This window comes from Amblyomma americanum, chromosome 3, assembly GCF_052857255.1.
Source record: "Amblyomma americanum isolate KBUSLIRL-KWMA chromosome 3, ASM5285725v1, whole genome shotgun sequence".
NCBI lineage: Eukaryota > Metazoa > Arthropoda > Arachnida > Ixodida > Ixodidae > Amblyomma > Amblyomma americanum.
The window spans coordinates 64,889,640-64,911,338 of NC_135499.1; the positions used below are offsets into that span (position 1 = coordinate 64,889,640).

Here is a 21,699-nt window from a genome sequence, read left to right on the forward strand (position 1 = left end):
ACGACCATTGGCTATGTTGCCTTCGCATTAGATGCCCTGCCCAAGCCCATTTCTTCTTCTTGACTTCGACTACAGTGTCATTAACCCGCGTTTCTTCCCTGACCCGCTCTGTTCTCTTCCGGTCTCTAAACGTTGCGCCTATCATTTTTCTTTCCATAGCTCGCTGCATTGTCGTTGAACCCTTTTCATTACCCTCCATGTTCCTGCCCCATAGGCGAGTACCGATAAGATACAGCTGTTATAGAATTTCCTCTTGAACGATATTGGTAAATTGCGATTCATGATCTGAGAGAACCTGCCAAATGCACTCCACCCCATTCTTATCCTCCTAGTTATTCCACTCTCGTGGTCCAGATCTGTTGTCACTAACTGCCCTAGCTAGGAAGACATATTCCCTTACCACTTCCGGTGTCTGGCTGTCTATCATAAAATGCTAAGACCTTTCGAGACTGTTGAACATGACTTTAGTTTTCTGCATATTAATTTTTAGACCTACTAGTGTGATTTGTCTGTCTCTAAGTCACTGATCATGCTTTGGAGTTCATCCCCCGAGTTACTTGGCAAGGCAATTTTATGAATGAGTCACAGATTACTAACGTAGTCTCCATTAACTCTTATTCCCAACTGTACCCAATCCAGTTCTCTGAATATCTCCTGTAAACACACGATGTTTCGCAGTAAACTATTTGCAGTAAACTAAATACGCCTCACCAATTTGGAACCATCGTCAGGCCTACTTGACCAACCCACTCGAAGCCATCCAAAACTGGGCAGCAACGTTTCATTACCACAGAGTCTAAACCTCAGCTCAGTGTTACTATCATGAAATCATCTTTCTGCCTCAAATCATTAGCGCTCTGTCAAAAAATTTCACTTCTTTGTCTCTTCCACAAACTGTATTTTAACTTCCCAGCACTTCAGGACCACCTTCTACGCACTCCAAAACGATCATGCCGCCGCTTATTTAATTCCTCTAGCATACAGTGATCGCACGGCTCCACTAAACGATTCCACAAATCGTTTCTTCCTATTACGATTGAAGACTGGAATAACCTGCCTGCAGACATTGTCACTGAGACTAATGCTTCCAGATTTAGGCAGCTACTCATCGCCCATTTCAACAAATAAAAATTTTTTTTCTATACCTTGTATCAGCTACCATGTACTGCAATCTGATCAACATGTTTTACTGTATTTGTATTGCTGTAGCCTGTATTGCTATATGTTTTTTTTTTCTATCACAATATGTCCTTGCTTGAGTACTTCAATTTGTTAGACTTTTGTTTTGCTTAGTTCTGTTATTAGTTGTCCTTTCATATGTATGTATGACCACTAAACACTATTGTATCTCCGTAGATTGTTCTGACCTAGATTGTTCTAGAAGGTGGTTTCAGCGCTCGACCAATGCGGTTGCGCGCCCGGCGCGAGAAGGAAAAGTAGTTTGTGCAGTTGAAGCTGCGTGTATGTGCGCGCCTGCCTTGGCGCGAAGAACAAACAGACGTGGTCTGCACCTATAAATGAGGGGCTGCAACTGCTGTCTGTTAGCCCGAACCGATGTTTAAGCTTCCAAGAAACATGCCCGTTCGACTCCCGGGAGAACACCACTTGCCCAGCCAAGGATGGACCAGCGAGGCAACGTGCGGCAGTCTGCGGATCGGCCCCGTTGTGCTCCTCAAGTCGTCGGACTGTCGCAGTGCCCGGTGATCAAATTGTGTTTTCATTATTTGTCTGTGTGTTAGTGCGCTTTAGGTGCAGGTATTTTGTTAAATTGTAAACTCTCTCCATTGTTACCTTGCACGAGTTGTATTGAAGATCACCTTGTATGTGCTCGTACGAGTGATTGTGAAATCTCTGTATCGTCTCTTAGCTGTATAAACTGTTTTGTTTTGTGAACCTTTGGCTCCGACCCATTCTCTGGCTTGTGACCGGCGAAAGCTGGGCACCAAACGACCAACCCCTTGTCACTTGGTAGCTGGTCTCCGGCTGAGCTCGACACGCTGAGTCGAGGGCATCTCCTTTGTGACCGAGACCGCTGCTCCCACACGCTCTAAGGGTGTCTGGGAGCGCACACTAAAGTGCGCGTGGTGACAACTGGCACCTTTACTGTCAAAACTCTACCAAAATCATCCCCATTGAGTTCGGATGACTGCTTGCTACCACAGAGTGCGCATGGCATTTGCCCATCCGACCTGCTCTGTTGCTCTCTTCCCATAACACGTGTCATTTGTGATATCGAAGGAATGCAGCCAATGGGAGCCACCTGTCTTTTTTCTGACACATGAAGAACTGCAATGTCAGTCAAAAATAGTGAGGAATCAGCACAGTTAAGAAAATGTGGCAGAAAGCTGGTTCAACATTCACTGCATTCCTACTGGCATGGTACAGGTCAAGACATTTTGATTTTTTTTTTTGCAAACCAGAAATTTTTGTTTTGAAGAGCGGAAAATTTCATACCAAGAAATATAAAATTCACAAATCTGAAAAAAAAAAGATGTCTTGAACTGCACTATCGTCCTAGGAGTGCAACAAAATAAATGGGGTAAAAATCAATAAAGCAGTCAAGAAAAAATCTGCTCCAAGAAAAACGCCCATTGTGTGAGTGTTTCCCCGCAATGCACGAACACCGCTGTTCAGAAAACAATCTTTTCAGAGTATTTCCCAGTGGATTTCAGCAATGAAACTTCAGGACAGCATAAAAAAACGAAGCATACAACAATTGAAAAAAAAAGATTTTCTGGCCATTTTTTTTGCATTTCAAAGCTGCGTCCCCTCTTAAATGCTCAGTACTTTTGAAAATAAAAGTTAAACTTCAGCATGCATATTTACATTCAAACATGTCTTACAAAAATAACTTTAAAAAACTGCAGCACGTATATACATAAAAATTGAAAGCTTAATTACACTCTTCGAAGCCTCAGGACTCGTGCGCAAAAAGAAAATCACTCTACTGTAATTTGTTACGAAATGTCAAAGGAACCAGTTATTGCAAATGGAGAAAAAGTGAAAGCTGAGAAAATTAACCTTAACTCTTTCGCTACCGCACCATAGGCCGTATGATAGACGCTTTGAACCAGCCGCCAAAAATTCAAGCCAGTGCTCCTGGATAAGCTGCGCCATCTAGTTTGCTTCCATAACACGATCTCATTGCTTTCAGTTTTGTTTTTCCATTCTCTAATGCAGGAGGCGACATGAAAAATGAAACTTTGATCGGAGCCCGCTAATCAGCGATCATGGCATCTGTTGCACCGCGTGCTCCTCCAAGGCGAAAGGCTACACTGAGCACTTTTGTCGGTTGTTATGCTCTTTTTCTTTAAAGCAGCAGCGGTGAGTTTTACAACCATGTGGAATGCTTTGATTTCGTTCCGATTGTGAGACTTCGTCTCAGAGGCCCAGGCCATCAGCATGTGCCCGCACATGCTTTGTTTTACCGTTCACATTGTATTTTATGTAGTGCGCTTGATTTGTAAATGAGGAGAGTGGTTTTATTTGGTGCTTTAGGGCCATTGCAACATACTGCCAAGATATTTTACCCAATGCGCAAGCAGATTTTACATTATGATGATGTCAAGGAAGGCAGCGGCACCTTTTCACCCATAGAACCCATTCATTGCCAACCATAAAAGGAAAAAAAAATGCAGAAAAAGAGGAACTGCAAGCTCTGCTATAAGAAAACAAGAACAGAACTCGGAACAAGTGTAATATGCAGCACATCCCACATCTACCTCCACTTCATGTCCTCATGCGACTGCTTTCTCTAGTGGCACAGCAGCCATATTCCCAAACTTGAAAGGCCATGGGAAGTGCGGTGTAATATGTATGAGCTGAAAATCAGAAGAATGATAGCTAAAAACATGTGCAAAGTTTTGTATACAGTTTCTGACCAATTTTTCGGACTCCAAAAATATGGACATGTTGATTATTTGGACTGCTTCACGGCACCGCCACTCTTCCCATAGACAGTAATGTATAACAATTACCAAAATATCAGACGCCTTGCAATCTCTGGTTTTATTTTTTGGACACACCTCGAGCCAACTCGATTGACAGCACTTGCCCCCAAAGACACCGACCGAAGCATGGTTCTGAATCATGAATGGCACTGAACACAATTTTTGTTTTGAACTGAGCCTCCGTGTTGCCCCAAGAGATGGTGCCACTGCAAATGCCCACTCATCATCATCATTTCTGCACATTCCGGCAGAGTGGCTAAAGCAGTTCCGGTCTCAGCTTAGTCGCCTAAGACTTGTCTAGGTAATGCAGCAGCAGTGCTCTAGAACAGTGAGACACCAGCGGCGGAGAGCAGGCCGCTTTTGTGATGACTGCCACGGGCTCCCGAGGGAGGGCGCTGCATGCAACTGGTACGCTGCATTGGCCGCCTGGTGCATAGTGGGTACGGCGATACCGGGGCTGCACTGGAGCTGCGTGGTTCTCTTTGTAGATATTTTCGCTCGTGATGCAACTGCTAGTACAGTTATTAGAGGGACTACTTATTCACTGTATTCGAATTGATCAGTAATTTTTGTATGCATTTCTGCAGATGCCGTGCAGGCTTGGGAGCAGCACATGGCATTTGTATCGCTATGCGATACTGGCTCAAAGTTTCTGCTTGACGCGTGCAGCCAGAAAGCGCCCAGATGAGATACATATTTGGAGGCATGGTATTCAACAAACCTTACTATTTTCCAGTCACCTCTTCCTGTAGAGAAATAAAGATTGTTGCATGCCAAAATGCACAAATTTAATTGTATTTAAGGAATTCAGGAGGAAAGCAAATACATGCGAATAACACATTGTGCTTCCAATTAAGGGCTCAATATGAACACCTTTTCTAGCAGTTTATGCTTGTCAATGCACAACTAAACTTTTACCTTTAAATTCTCAGTGATCTATAAATACATCTTCCTAACCAGTCTTTCTTATTGTACTCCACTATCATGGAGTGAACAAAAGACAAAGCAGTGCATCGAGCAAGGCATATTTAATCATTAAAACAATCATTTAAAGCACTGAGATAAATACTGGCAAGAAAAATTAAGTACATGCGGTTGAGGGATTTATTCTTGGTTAGTGAACGTAGAAATCGCAAACATACAACTGCTCGCTGAAGGATGGTCCAGCTGCACAAATGAAAATATAGAACAGGAAAATGGTGGGATAAAATACGAAAAATGAAACAAGCTATATACAAGGGACTAGGCACCGAGGCTTTCTGGCATCAAATGAAATCATATATCATATAACCGCTGGTCCTTAAGGGTAATAGAGTGAATTCCAAGAGAAAGGAAGCATAGCAGGGGGAAGCAGAAAGTTAGGTGGGCGGATGAGATTAAGAAGTTTGCAGGGTTAATTGGCGAGACATGGAAGAGGCCTTTGCCCTGCAGTGGGCGTAGTCATACTGGTGCTAGTGGTGGTGGTGGTGGTGGAGGTGGTGGTGGTGGTGATGATGATGATGATGATGATGATGATGATGATGATGATGATGCATGGCAAGCATGTCGGCAATGGCATTGTTCAGCTGCTCCATCAGTCCGTTGGTCTGTGGGTGGTATGCAGTTGTCCTCCAGTGGCTTGTTTGGCAGTAAGTAGCACAGGATCGCTTGCGTCTGCTCTGCCTTCAATGCTGTTCCTCTGTCCATGATGAGCACACCGGGGGCGCTGTGTCGCAGAGGAATGCAATCCATGAAAAATTTGGCAACTGCTGCTGCTGTTCTGTTCGGTAGGGCTTTCGCCTCAGCATTCAGAAATCTTGCTAGGGTTCAGAAATTTTCCTGGTTGGGTGGGAGGGGTCTTTCGTTGCTGACATTCTCGGCAGGTTTTCACATAATGTGCGACATGGCAGACAGTCGGGGCCAGTAATACTTGTCTTGAATGCTGCAGAGGGTGCGAGAAAACCCGAGATATCCAGCTGTCGGCTCGTCATGTGAAGCATACAGAACATTTTTGTGAAGACTTGCAGGTAGCACAAGGAGGTAGGCTGTTTTGTTTGCTGCAATGTTCTTCATGAGGACATCATTCTGTAAGCAGAATGAAGGCAGTCCTTGCTTGAACGAGGTGGGGGGTGAAGAAACTTTGCCTCCCAAGTTAAAGCACCTCAATGAGGCGCTTTAAGTCGAGGTCCGAGTGTTGCTGCTGTGCAAAAGAGCTGAAGCTGATGTGTCCCAGGAAGGCGTCCTCATCGTCGTCCGGCAGTGGTGCATCTAGAGGGGCTCGTGACAGGCAATCGGCATCAGAGTGTTTGCGTCCGGACTTGTAAACGACGGTGACGTCAAACTCCTGGAGACGCAAACTCCATTGAGCGAGTCGGCCAGAGGGGTCCTTCAAACTGGCAAGCCAGCACAGTGCATGGTGACTGCTGAGCACCTTGAACAGTCATCTGTACTGGTAAGGGCGGAATTGCGATGTAGCCCAGATGATGGCAAGACTCTCAGTCGTCGAATAGTTAGCCTTGGTCTTGGAAAGAGAATGGCTACCATATGCGATTATTTTCCCCAGTCTGAAAACTAAACATTTCGGCAGATCTGCCTGTCTGGTTGGGTTTGAAGACTTTGGGTTTGATAGCTTTGAAGACTTTGAAAACTGCACATCTCCAACCAAAAACTAATTTCAAACCCAACATTTCGAAGCCGGCTCGACTCCTTCATCAAGGGTGACTGGGGGCAGTAGCTAGCGTCTTTAAGTATGGAGGGGAGGCAGAGGTCAAAAGAGCGAAAGCTGTGATGCGAAAGGCGTGGGGGAGGGGGAGGATGGGGGATTAAGGCTGTGAGTCATGTTGGGCACTATGAGGAGGCGGTTGATGGCGATTTCTTTTTTTTTTAGTTGCAGAGCGAAGTCCCTGGGCATATACTGGGGGCAGGTTTTTTTTTTTGTGCGGTTGATGTTGTTCAGGGTGGTTTGGATGCGCCAGGATTCGTGAAGGAGCCTTTTGTGGTAATCTGTTCCGGTTCCGAGGATGCTGGTTTCATCGAAGTTGATTCTGTGGTCTGAGTCTTCGGAATGTTCGACTACAGGATTGCACTCTCTTGCAAAGTTGCGGAAGTCGTTTTTATGTTGCCGAATTCTTTCTTTGAGATTTTTGGTTTCACCGATGTCCCCAGTCTGTCGGTTCTCTGAATGAGGACGGCGCACAGGCCTATGCTGCTTGGGTCAGTATGAACTTCAGTCTCGGCATTTTCATCAAAATGCATGAGGATCGGTGGGGACTGTTAAAGATGCTGAAGTTCCTTCAAGGCTTCTGCATGCAGCGCTTCCCATTTAAATGGTACATCTGCATTTGTCAGTACGGTCAGAGGCTCGAAGATACGTGCAAAGTTCTTGACAAATCATCGCTAATATGCGCACAGTCAAGGAATCTGCGCACAGCTTTTTTATCAGCCGGCAGTGGAAATTGTGTGATAGCAGCTGTTTTCATGCATTTGTGACGTGATCACCGCACTGCCAAGTATTGCAGAGCACTACACCTTCATGCATGACACTGCGAGAAGGCCACGTTTCTAATTTATGCAGTAGTTTTGTCTTATGTGCTGTGTCGAGGTTGCTGTGATCCAACGCGGCATATGGAAACATCGCGTCAGTGGTTGAGATTGCCCACACAGTCTGTGCCAGGCAATGCTGACAAGCATAGTTAATATACCACAGTGACAATGGCGAAAAATATCTCCACTGTTCAGCAAGTGCAGAGCGGCTGGTCTCGGAGCGCAGTTGCCCGGGAATCTAATATTTCGAGGCAAACGGTCTCGGATTATAAGAAAAACGACCAAAGTTCTCGGCAACGCAACCAAGTCTTCCTCCATCTTGGAAAGAAAATATTTTAGAGCAGCCAGCCGAAGCAACGACAACAAAATCATTCATCAGGTTTCTGCTGCCCTGCTGAATGATGACTTCGAGTCTGAACATGATGCACCATATGTGCTCCCGCCATTGCATGCAGACCTTTTACAGGCAGCGACTGTGGTTTGAGCTGCCTATAGTGACCGCACGACCCTCTCTGAGATTAGGGCTCACCTGACTGCGCGCAAACGAAGCAGCGTTGCAGCAGCGCATTCATGATTTCTTTAAGCCAATTGCTGAGCCTGAATAAGCACGTAATAATAAATTATTTCTTTTTTCTTTTTCTGAATATGTTCTTTTGGACACCTGTTTATTCTGACTTTTCCTTGGTCCCCTTGAGGTCTGAATAAATGGTCAGTGCTTCCATTTCACTTTTTTGTAATCAACTTCTGGCTCAGTGCAGCGGCTTATTTTTGTTTTGCTTGTATTTTTGTGTTACTAGCATATTTGACCAACAATTTTTTTTAAAGTTTAAAACACACAACTCTGGTGCTTCTTTTGTTCAGAAGTATAACCAATAAGCTACAGTTTGATGTATTCTTCTTGAAGAAACAACTTTAACTTTAAAACACTCAAAATCAGTCATTTTATCGCAGTAGTGAAAGAATTAAAGTTTATTCCCTCAGCTGCCTCGTTTATCATCTCGTTTGCTTTCACTATTGGTCAAAGGAATGCGCCATTGCTACAAGCAAAAGCTCTGATCTTTCCTCTTCATGGTGACACTAAGATAGCGGTGCTTTGTCATCAGAAAACCTCCAAATCGGCGATGTGCAGGGACCATAAGAAGCGTTATTCACTCACAATTTTCAATGAGCCGCCATGGTGGCTCAGTGGTTGTGGCACTCGGCTGCTGACCCAAAAGACGCGAATTCGATCCCGGCCGTGGCAGTAGCATTTTGATGAAGCCGAAATGCTAGAGGTCCATGTACTTTGCACACTTCAGTGCACACTTCAGAACCCCAGGTGGTCGAAATTACCTGGAGCCCTCAACTACAATGTCCCTTAGAGCCTGGGTCACTTTAGGGCGTTGAACACACAAAAACCATGAAATTATGTAGTCGAGGGTTCGACGGCATACCGTCTGGTCAGGAATCATGGCTTGATGAGATTCACTGGTCACTGACCAAGGTCAAACACAAATAATGGTGTTTCGGGAGCGCTACGGCTCCCATGAGAACAATTTTCAACAAAAACAAATAAAAAGCAAAATTTTTCTGAATTTCTACTTTGTGCTCCACTATAATTTTTCATCACGAGATAGATGAACCCCAAGAATTATGAAAAAAAAATTCATAAATCTAAAATTTTGGCCAAACTGCCCATTTTAATTCCTGCGTCCTCCCTTAAAATGAGGGTCTTAAAAACTTTTTGTTTAAACTGCCCATTTTATTTCCTGCGTCCCCCCTTAAAATGAGGGTCTTAAAAACTTTTTGTTTATTTTGAAACATATCTTGCTAAAACTTAGCATGTAGATGTACAGGCCACACAATGATGTACAGGCCACACACCACCACTCATTGCTCACAGTGTGCACCATATGACTGGTGAATGCGGCATCAGCAATGTGCGGGTGGCACTTTGGGCATATTCACTCCTGCAAATCACATTAGTTGCGCAACCGATTTCGGTCAATTATTTATGATCCAGGAGCACTAGCAAAACAGAAGGACCAAATAAATCAGCCAAAACCAGTCGTGCAACATGCAGGTGAGCATGTGACGTTAGCGTTGGAGGGTGCAGCCACGGCTAGCACGTTAATTTCATCCATAGCGACACAGGAGAGTGTTCGGAAATCAGAAATTCTGCACAATGTACTCCAGTCAGGGAATTTTACAAATTCATATAATCCTAAAATCCATTACTAACCATGGTCGTATAATCCAGATTCTACTGTAATTGAATATGTGTGTTGGCGGTGAACATTGCCCACTCTCTAAAGGTGCATCCTTTTCAGAAAGGTTCTTCACATGGATGATGCAATGCATCCTCTACAGCTGTAGTCCAATGATTGAAGCAAGCTTCAGCGACACTTGTGAAGCAAAAGGTGGTGAAAGAGCAGCGGCACCTTGTCGATGGCCTCTTGGAAGCACTGGAGCCAGTAGCGGCGTGCCTCCGCATCCTGAGTCAGGTCCACTGTGTCAGCCAGATAGCGGGCGGGGTCTGCCAGCAGTGGGCAGTACACCAGCTGCCACTCGAACCGGTCCATCTCCAGCTGGTCAATCTGCATGAACGTGAGGAAGAAAGAAGTGAGACCACTGCCCCATGCTTAGATAAGTTCCAGCCATCAAATACAATCACCGAAATGACAGCCATCCTCACAGACCTGTTGCGTGTGTTGTGGCATGTATATTTGAGCTCTCTGCTGCGCCAGACCACCACCATGTACGCAGTGCACGCCCAACAGGCTTGGGAAGATCAACATGGCTGTGCGGCTGCGAAAGGTGCGAGTGGCGAGGGCATGAAGTGTGCGTCGTCTAGCCAGCTCACTCGTGCTGGCAGTCGCTTTCCTGGACGAACAGTTGCACGTGCAGAGTCCAAAGCTACCAAACCGTTTGCTGTTTGGTTTTCCGCTAGCGCAACCGTTTTATCACTCATTATCTCCTTTGCCTCCCACTGCTGGCTCCGCGATTGCATCACTGCACTTTTATTGCTTTGAGGTGCACACACGCTGTCATGCCATCCTGCGGGGAACTACATAACGTGAGGCAGGGAAGGAGGGGGCATGAGTCTTATATTTGGCGTCAACTTTTTTGCTGGCCAGCAAGGTTGTGAGATGGTAGGTCTATGTATAAGTGGCAATATAGAGTATATATTGTGGGTATGACCTTTGTAGAGTGTTTTAGAACGTGTGCTGAAAATTTTCGCATAATTTGCACACCCCCTCTTTGAAGCCCTAATTTAAAGAGAAAAGGAACAGTAATATACACCCCTGGAAGGTTGTGATAATATCGTAAGGTCACTTGACCTAGGCGGCAGGTGGACAATAAACAATGCTAAACAAAAGCCACAGATTGTTAGCGCATCTAATTTGAATTCAGTCTAACTAGGCAAATCGACTGTCATTTCATTTCTCCTTTTTTACCTTTGAATCCTATTGATTTTTTTCCCCATTCTAAGTTATTTTCTATATTCTATGGTATGCTATTTTGATTTCTGTGACGGTGCAGTTTCTCCATTCTCCTTTATTGCCACCAGTACTTTAGTCTTCTCTTACCTGTCTCTACAGCTCGTGTGTTAATTTTGCTTTCACAATCATTAAAACCCAAAGATACTGGAAGGCTCACTATGTCCTCTTTGATACCTCGTTGTGAAGTAAGGCCTACACAACTGAAAATTTACTTTGGCTAATTTTGTTCTCGATATAGAGTGCATGTTGTGAACAATACTTATTTTTAATATTGAGGCTGTGAAACATCTAGTATTTTTGTTACAACCGTTCAAAAACCTCTGTAGCAGATGGCAAAGTCCCATAGCAGTGTGTTGGACAACTAACAAGCCAGACCAGAAATGCACCATTAAGACGCCGGCATCACCGGGTTCAGGCGTTCTCAAGTGAGTACATTTAGCGAGTGCTCCTTGTAGGTCCTTTTTCTGGGATGTTTCTCACTGTTTTCACCATCAAGCCCGATGGTTTCCGAGAAAAATCAGCTGCTGGCATCATGTCGATGCAGTACGTGGTTGCAGAAAGGAATGAAAGGAATGTGGAAAGCACCAGTGTACCCTTTTGGCAACTGCCCTTTACACCCGATCTGGAAAGCCGCTGGCAACTATCTGGAGTTCAGGTTTTAATGTGAATTCCCCTCTCTTTTACAAAGAAGATAACAATGGTGGGCGGCTGATGCTTCTCTCTCGTGCTAACTCCTTTTGTGGGCAGAATTGCAATTTTGCAAGTTGTAGAAGAGCCTTATGTCAAAATACTAGAAGATATACTATATAGCAACTGCACAGCTACTATAGTCCTCCATAAAGTCAGCAATAAAATTCCAATAAGGAAGGGCATCAGGCAAGGAGACACACTCTCGCCAATGCCATTCACCACCTGTTTACACGAGCTATTCCGAGGTCTGAATTGGGACAGTTGGAGATAAGAGTTAATAGAGAATACTTAAATAATCTGCGATTCGCTGATGACATTGCCTGGCTGAGTCACTCAGGAGATTAACTGCAAAGCATGATCAATGAGTCACACGGGCAGAGGAGAATGGTGGGTCTAAAAATTAACATGCAGAAAGCCAAAGTAATCTTCAACAGTATCGCAAGGCAACAGCAGTGCACAGAGGGGCTGGGAATGGTAAGGGAATATCTACTTAGGGCAGGTAGTGACAGCTGATCCGGATCATGAGAGGGAGATAACTAGAAGGATAAGAATGGGGTGGAGCGCATATTGCGAGAGGGCACTGGAACAAAACGCATCACTGCCACCCCAAAAGCCACCTGTTTTTATTAATGTACCTCACGTTACACCTGCTCCAGTTTAACATGAACAGGCAGGAATACCTTTCCATGTGGGAGAAAAAATGAGAAGGGAAAGGAGAAGGAAGGATATTTTTTTTCATCAAGACAACAACCATATTGCACCTACAGCAAACAGCGCACTTGTGCTGTTGACATGTGTGCCCACTCAAAAATGCCGAAAATGATTATACAAGCACTTTTTTCACTTGGCCTACATTTGACTAAGCCTCCTTCCTTTGCGATGTCCGAACTTTGCACAAGCTGTAAGCGAATACTGTGAGGTGAATAACACTCCCTGGCATCTTGGTGCTATTATCTTCTGAGGTTGCGCGAGGTCCTAGTCTGCGCCAAAAAATAAATCACGTTTAAAACTTTTTTTGGGGTGTTTCATCCTATTGCAGATGCGTGTTATGTGGTTTTGTGTTTTTTTCATATATAACCAGTATGTATTGAGCAAAATGCTACACATGCTAACAGTGCCAGCACTTTGCATAAGCCGCATTGAGCAGATGCTCTGGACCTGCCTGAATTGTCTTAAACAAGCGTCGATTCCTGCGGGTGTTAATGGCGCCCGTTTTTCCAGTTTCGGTATTGAATACACTGATTTTTAAATGCCGTTGGTGCCTTAACTGCTTTAAACTTGAACGCAATGTTTTGTGGGTAACATACCCTGGGAGTCTACTATGAGAAAACAACCTATTTAGAGTTTGGAAAATTTCAGCCAAGTAGGCCTTCAAAGTCTACCAGGACATGTTTACTATTTTCTGCACTGCTCGTACTTGCCAACATCTCCACAGAAGATACAGCACCAAGGAGGGTTGCTAGCCAGGCAGTTGGTACTACATGGCTGGCACATGTGCACCCATTGACAGCACTCTGAAAGCAGCGACATGGATGGTTTTAACTTTGCAATAACCATCTCGTGCTGATGTCTGCTGTCGTGGAAGTACCGAAAGTGGCGACAGCTTTTACTCCAACGTGCCATTTTTCACAGGACACAGATTTAATGCGGGGAAGCTATCCTAAATGGCACTTGCCCTACTGCCATTGTGGACTGGCAGTGCTGGACAGGGAAGCCAATCTAACTGACACTCATTTTGTCAGTACTATGAAATCGCCACAAACTCCTCGAAATGGCATTAAACCTTTGGAAAAAGTCTTCCCTTTCCCCGAGTTGCAGTTCCTTCACTGATTAAATACGCTGCTCTCGGGTGTGTTCCTGGTGAAATTTTATATCTCAAATTTTGGCTATACCGAAATGTTTTACAATTTTTGCCTCTTCGCAATAACAAGGTACGAATGTATTTGCTACCAGCAGAATTTTTCATACACATTGAATAAGAGAGGAGAAATAAAATATGTGCAAAATCTCGCTTGCACAATTTCCAACAAATTGCTCCCCTTCTCGCTCGGTCCCTTGGCAAGTGATCCCAGGAGCAAATTCCTCTATAGCTGCATCAACAACAGCTGCGAGAAGAGGAATAGCACAAAGAAGCCAGACTGTGAGCAAGTTTCAACAAGTGTAATTATGTGACAACCACTGTCTGCTGAATGTGTGTGCTTTCCATTGTAGCTTCCATAAAATCCCATGCAATACAAAGTTGATTGCTGCACAGCAACTGTGCTTACATTCCTGTGTGATTCATTGTAAACGCTACAGTGCATCAGCTCATGCAACAAGTGCCAGCAGCCATTTTGACTTTTGGCACGGATTGGCCTGGTTTGACTTGACTAGGTTCAACTGCAGCAAGCACTGCGCTGGAGTGCAGGCACCTCAAGGTACATTTAGCAGGCGTACTTCCGGCATGGCGACTCTGGTCATGCCAATGCTCCATGCACTTGTGAGCGGCATGAATTTCGTTGCAAATGATGAAATTTCAATTCAGAAAATGAAAAAAAAAATACACCACAAGAGGTGGTCCATGAGCAGCACTTCATGCTTTTCTTTCCGCGAATTACATTTTTCTTCTCCCGTATAGCTTAAGGGAGGAGGAGGATTTCAGCAAAAATTTTTTATTTCTTTGTGTGTCTAGATATAAGTTTTTAAGCATAGTATAAATAATTTTATGATTACTGTCACAAAATTTCACTGTTACATCTCCAGAAAACTGTTTCCAATACAGTCGCGCCCATTTATTACGGCCGCAGTTATAACTAACGAGGGCGGTGCTACTGTAAAAAAATGTATTAGTGCAATGGCACTGCGTCTCAGATAAAGCGAACACCTGTGACTGCACAAGTTGGCTGCACGCGAACAAGGGGGCGCTGTAAACTCTGTATCGCAGTCGAAAACCAGCGTTCCTTTCCGAACCAGAGAGCGACGAGCGCCTCCTTACCACAGTGTCACCCCTTCCTACAGAAATAACGTGGCAACCAAAAAAGCATAAACCATAAAAATCATTAACAAGTAAGAAATACGGGACGTATGGACTGTCAACAAAACTTTTTGCCATTTGTGGCCACCAAAAATGTGTGCCTTGAAAGGCGATGCTTAGTGCTGGTGGAAACTGCAGTAAGCTTGATGTTAGCAGCTTTCTGTGCAGGAGTATGGATGGCAGCAACCGGCAGTCACCATTTGCCATCTTGAAGACTCACACGGCGCAGTGCTTTGGAAGCTACATTCTCGTATGCTCGTGTGCAAAGTCCTGAATGACACAAGACTTCTTTTTTTTATTCGATGAGTGTGTCACTAGGCGTAAGTTCAGAGCAGGCACGGGAATGACGGGTGACTAGTTCACCGAGTTGCTTGCAGAGTTTGACAATGACATTGTACAAAAAAAAAAAAAACGGAAAGGTCCTTCTCGTGCTCGAGAACTGTGAGGCGCACCAAGTGCTGCCTTCCCTCACTGCGGTGACCACGCTCTTCTGCTACCGAATGCAACGAACGAGACTAGCCATTTTACATGGGCATAATTTACATGCTCAAGCTGTCTTGTCACAGTGCGCCAAGAGTACATACTGGCAGCAATTGACCGACCAGATGCAGCGATGCTCCAGTTCTAATTTCTCTGCTCTGGGAACCCAGGAACGATGGAGGACGTTGTTGAACAACACATTACTGGATGCACGTGGATTTGTGGCAATGCATCGTTGATGTGCTGTTGGTACTTAGTTGGTGCGGATGATGACATCAACATCGGAAAACCATGCACCGAACAATATAACAGTAGGCAAATTATGGGAACTCTCGCACTGCTAGGAATCTGAATACGACAATGTCAAGGAGGCCAACCTATCACCTGCTACTGTGAGCACTTCTACCATGATTAGTTATATCGCGTCCATAAGCCAGCTTGATGGTAGCAAGGAAATCGGTGAGGAGAATATGGTTGTGCTTGGGAGCTTGGAAAGCACTGTAATAGGGTTTAGTATGAATGAGCAGGCACAGAAAGAGTGCTTACACTGCTGTATTTTTGGAACTAACATGAGAAGTCCACTTACTATGAACTTCAGATACAACAACACACTCCGCGTGACTGTCAGGTCTATTATAAGTGAGCTCAACTGTATATATTTTTTCTCTGAATCTTGTAAAAATGCTGCGGAGCTAAGGAAATGGGGCAGAGTATGGGTTCAACATTCATTGTTTTCCTACTGACGTGCTACAGGTCACGACATTCTAAGAGCTTTTTTGCACAAATTTTGGTTTTGGATTTTTCGCGATGCAGTGTCCATTGATGTAACTACAGTGAGAATAAAATTTCATAAAACAATTTAAAATTGACAAATTTGAAAAACAAGAAATATCTTGACCTGAACTATGGTCCTACAAGTGCAAAGATATAACTGTGAAGAAATTAACTTCACAAGGTGAGTACCTAGGCAAAAAACTGCAACAGAGAAAAATGCCCATTGGTTAGGCATTTCCCCACAACGCACAACCACCACAGTTCAGAAAACATTTTTTTAGAATTCTTCCTAGTTGACTGTAGAAATATTTTACAAATGCCTTCGAAGCTGTACAAAACAGAGCCACCGGATTCATTCGCTCTTCGTACTCATATGACGTTAGCATATCATCACTAAAATCGCAATCAGGTTTGTGTAACCTTTCTGTTTGCCGTCTCTCTACCAGTCTTGTCTTGTTTCACAAGTATTTTTATTCACCGCTCAGACAAGAACCCTACATCTGTGCACCACCACCATGCAGATCCCATCGCATCAGTCACCTTTTTAAAGTTCTGTGCCCACATGCCCGTACCAAAGCCTTTACCATCTCTTGTCGAGTAGCAACTGTCTGGAAGGGTCTTCCCCACCATATCGCTGCCATAACTTGGCCATCATCATTTATAACTGCTGTCAATGTCTGCACCATGTAATTCCCACCCCTTAGGTAACACGCCATTTGGGGTCTTTGAGGAAAATAGTCATGTGATGTGATGTGATGTGATGTGATGAAACTTTGGGACAGCATAAAAAGTGAGGCACATAATCTGATACAATAATTTTCAAAAAATAAATTTTTGGGCGATTTTTGGGATTTCATGGCCGCATCACCCCTTAAAAGTAGTAGTTTTGGGATTCTATATTCTTATAGATGACAACTGCAAACCGATTAAAGCAGTTGGCCAAAAGCAGTACAGGAGGGTGCACGTGCCACAGTTTCATAAAGCTTCATAAAGGTTTGCTGAGAAGGGAAAACCAAGAACTGAACATGCTTGAAAAAGCAGCTCTGACACCGACATCTACATCCGATTCTGTTATATTCCGCAGGCTATCACAGAAATCTAGAAATATGGTTCGCTGAAGAGCAGTGATGACCTTTACCAATCATTTTCATATTCATGGAGATGAGCAAAAACGATGTGGAAGGGGGGTATCCAAACCAACGCAACCGAAGTTCTTGTGACCACGACAAGCCTGGTCACACTCACGTTGCTGAAATGCACAATGCAGGCCCCTAATATACGTGGTTGGTCTGCCATGAAAAGATAATGTGACTGCTGCGAACAACGAAATCTGGATGTCTCGCGTCGACGACTACTTGGGAAGTGCTCACTGACAAATCGTCCTGGCTTACTTATGATGCCCCATGTCTGCAGCTCAGTCACACATCTTCAGCAGTGGCCTCGTCAAGGAAGGACACATACAAACCATTGTGCTGTTGTGCTGGGACAGCTGGGCTGGGATGGGACTCTGCAGGCCAGAGCTGCCTGCATAGTTCTCACTCCACGAGCAGTTCTCTGTGCCTGCACAGGGTAACAGAGACTGCGTCACACCAAACAGAATGTGGTTGTTAATTCTCACACACCATTTGTCATGTGGCTGGGGTGACAAATGACCAGATTGCGAGGGAGGCAGATGGGCCTGTCCTCACCAATACATCTGCGAAGGCGAGAAGTGGGTGCTACACGTGGGGCACAAGCAAAATGCAATAGGGCATTTCTGTTGTATTTGTAGGGTGCCTTTTCCGGTGAAGGTGTCTAGTGATCAAACTGTTGTTGCAAATTTACAGCAACAAGAGCGGAATTAACAAAAATATTTATTTTAACCAATCACACTATATATACAAAGGACTGACCATGATTTCAAAATTAAAGAATGCCGGACTAAAATGAACCTTTATATGCTAATTCATTTTTTGTGAGAACCATAACAGACTGTCTAGTAGCCAAGATCTGTTTTTTTCCAAGTTGTAACCCCCCCACCCCCCTGCTTACACGCCCTCAGGCTAAGCAGGGTATCAAATAAACAATAAAGAATACAGGCCTCTGGCAACTGCTTGAGTGGTATCCATTTAAGCGTCCAGAGAAATCAGCCGTCACTCTGGCAGCAGCGGTGTTGGTGTACAGACTGGAGCTAACCAGCTTCCTGCAATTTTTCAGGTTGAGGCTCGTGCTTCTCAAGTGAACTGCAAGTTTCCAAGACCGTGTTGCTGCCTGCTCGAGGATTGGGCATCTATCATCAATGCATCGCAGACTTGCTTTCTGCACAATGACTTCACCGTGACAGAATGGACATGCCTGCCATCTACACAACTTTAAAGCAAACAGCGGACTGTTATTGCTTCTTCTGGGGGTAGTGTATTCGTCAGAGCATTTTGGTCACTCTGGCAGCAGCAGTGACGGCGTACGGACTGGAGCTTGTGGGGACCTGCCCTGCAGCCCCCTGTGTTTGCTTTCTCGCGAGGCACTGTGAAGCGGCAGTCTCACCTCGAGGATGAGCGCATTCCCTTGTCAGTTACATTAACTGGCAAGAGAGGGCGCCAGCATTGCTGCGCGGGAGACTGCCAAAGCCCGCGCGCGGGAGAGGGGGCATGGGGCGCTTCGGCTGGGATCGTCGGTGCAAGCGGACGTGTCGCTCGCGGCTCCGCTCTTCGCCGGCGGGGCAAGGAAGCGACGGGGAGACAGGCTCCCGTATTCGTCCCGTCCGGCCTTCGGAGTATATATCCCTTGCCCTAGCGCGGGCGAACATTCGCTCGGAACCTTGCTGGTGAGTCGGACAACCTTGATTCATTAGCGTACCTTGTTGCTAGCTGGCGTTATTGTTGCTGCAGGAATAAATGCCTGTTTGTGTCAGCTAATGTGTCGTTCCTTTGTTCCCTCAGAGCAAGGTCCGCCGTGGTCGGCGAGCTCTCGGTAGCGTACGCGATCACGGGGTGGGGTCCGGGTGGCTTTGAACCGTGTCAGCCGCAATTAAGTGGGGAGAACGTATATATGTGTCCCCAATTCAACCCCACAAGCTATCCAGCTTCTTGCAATTTTTCTGGTTGAGGCTCGAAGCTCTCAAGTGAACTGCAAGTTTCCAAGTTTCCAAGACCGTGTTGCTGCCTGCTCGAGAATCGGGCGTCTATCATCAACGCATCGCAGACTTGCTTTCTGCACAATGACTTCACTGTGACAGAATCGACATGCCTGCCATCTACACAAGTTTAAAGCAAACAGCGGACTGTTATCGCTTCCTCTGGGGGCGGTGTATTCGACAGAGCATTTTGATCACTCTGGCAGCAGTGGTGACGGCGTACGGACTGGAGCTAACCAGCTTCTTGCAATTTTTCAGGTTAGTTGAAATTTTTCTTATAAAGCTTCCTAGACACAACGCTGATAGCGTTGTCGCTGCTGCTGCCACAGTGTCCAACTTGATGTCGTAGAATTTTCTTTGGTGTGCTGTTTTAGCTGTTGGCTTTCACCATTCGGCAATGTCGGGAACTGACCAGGGTGCCCTAGGGGATGTTGCAAAGGCTCTGGAAAAGCAATCTAGCACTATCAAAGAAGTTGTGAAGTACTTACTGAACTCATAGTCAAGCTATATGCATTCGGCACAAAAATAAAAAAAAGATGTACCCAAGGTTGATGCTTCAAGTACTGAAATCCATACTGAACTTGGTGGCATTCGTAGCTCCAATGGGTTTATGAATGATGGTTTTGAAGAATTTAAAAGGGATATTGAGCGTTACAGGGAGGAACTTGCTGAAGTGAAGGCCCAAGCTGCACAGTGTCGATCAGCAAACGAAGAGTTGAAGAAGGAGCATAAACAGGCAAGGAAGGAGATAATAGGGCTGAAACAATATAGTAGAAGCATGAACCTTGAAATTCAAGGACTTCCGGTTGCAACTAATGAAGACCTAGACAAGGCTGTTGCGGACATGGCAAAATGTCTGGGCACAAGTGTTACTGACGGTGACAATGATATAGTGCATCGTGTGCCTTCGAAAGATAAGAAGACACCTAATGTTGAGGCAAAGTTTGTCTCAAGAACTGCTCGTGAAAAGTTGGTGCCAGCTGCTTGAAAGAAAACTCTGAAAGAATATAGGCTGGGATTTGGCACAAGCAACCTCGTGCACATAAATGAGCATTTGTGTGTCGAGAACAAGATGCTGCTGGGTAAAGCTCGAAAGCTCAAAAAGGAGAAAAATTGGAAATACGTGTGGGTGTCACAAGGAAAGATTTTAATGCCCAAAAGTGAAAACGCTTCAATCCTGCATGTTGCCTGTGAGGCTGACCTGGCGAAAGTCACTTAAGCGTTTTTGTTACCAGCACACGGACCGCCAAAATGGAATGTTGCTAGACAAGTATAATAACTGGAAACATGTGAATATGACTTCTCTTGTTTGTGTTTTTTGGTATAAAGATTTTGATACTTTGACAATTAAAACAGCTGTTTACTGCTTCATCATCTTAACCCTTGTTTCTGCCAGCGATGCTAGACTAACCATTAATGAGGTTTGTAAATACCTGCATGATGGGTGTACTAAGAGAGCCTGTAGTGCCCTTTTCCTCAATGTAGATTTAAAATTTACTGACTTTTGTGCCTAGACGTGCCCTGTAAAGTGTACAAGTTGTGCACAGACGTGGTCAAAAAAATAGTTTCTGTGCCATGCTATAAGTATGACCGTTGCAGTTTACATTTGCATTTTTTCAAAGCTTCGTTTTTTGAGCTCTTTTGGCTTGCTTGTATGGCTATCATTAATAGATTGCAACATACCATTTCTCCAAGATCATGGCATCAGTGAACGCTTCAAGTTATGATTCCTTGACACCTTGCGAGCTGAGCACCCGTTATCAGACAAAAAGCAGTAACATTTCGTTTCTGCATCTGAATGCTCGATCAGCGCGAAACAAAAGCGATGATATATGTGCGTTTCTTTCCAGCTTTGGCTTTACGTTTGACGTTGTCATAATCTCTGACACATGGTACGAAAGCCACTCTGCTGTTCTTAGTCTACCTGAATACTCCACATTTTTCCTTAACCGGAGCTCTAAGAGAGGTGGGGGAGGGGGGGGGGGGTTGCGAAGCTGTCTAAAACGTTTTTAAAATGCGAATTACTTGACAGTTTCTGTGCTGTAACCGATGACTACGAGGTACTTACACTAAAATCTAATTACTTGCTTTTTACTGTCACATACCGCCCACCCAGAGGAAGCAGTAACAAATTCCTCCATTTTATAGACGAGTACTTCAGCTTGGTAAATGTTCATAAATACACACTTATATTAGGCGGGGACTTGAACATAAACTTGCTTGAAAATTCAACACTTCAACAAGAGTTGTACACTACACTAGAGACCAACGCATTTTTCAATATCATAAATCAACCAAAACGCATTACGCCCGAAATATCAACGTTACTAGACACCTTCCCTACTATAGCATGTGATGAATTGTCAATATTTGGTGCACTGGCAGCAGATCTTATTGATCACCTGGCAATTTATTTAATTACAAATCTCACAGTCCCCCCTAACAAACCTGCAAAAAGGTTTGCTATGCATATTCAAGATATGCGTATTCAACCAGACTAGGTTACAAACGTTCTATTGCAAACTGTCGCAAGTAAACTGGAGCAGCGTCTATGAGGAAACCAATGTTGATGACGCTTATGGTATTTTTATTTCCACCTACAAGCAGCTGTATTGTGAGTCTTTCCCATTCAAAACAAGAGTGCGAGCTTTGAAGGTGTGTAAGCCGTGGATAACT

General features: G+C 44.6%; 1 protein-coding gene across 1 annotated transcript in view; it reads right to left on the bottom strand.

Annotated features, from left to right (window-relative positions):
* Positions 1-21,699, bottom strand: part of LOC144124629 (4'-phosphopantetheine phosphatase) — a 207,347-nt gene that overhangs the window by 57,687 nt on the left and 127,961 nt on the right. The window contains exons 9-10 of the mRNA XM_077657428.1: positions 17,377-17,471; positions 9,893-10,048 (exon numbers count right to left, since the gene is read on the bottom strand). Of these exons, the coding sequence (XP_077513554.1) occupies positions 9,893-10,048; positions 17,377-17,471 (251 nt within the window). The remainder of the gene's footprint in view (positions 1-9,892; positions 10,049-17,376; positions 17,472-21,699) is intronic.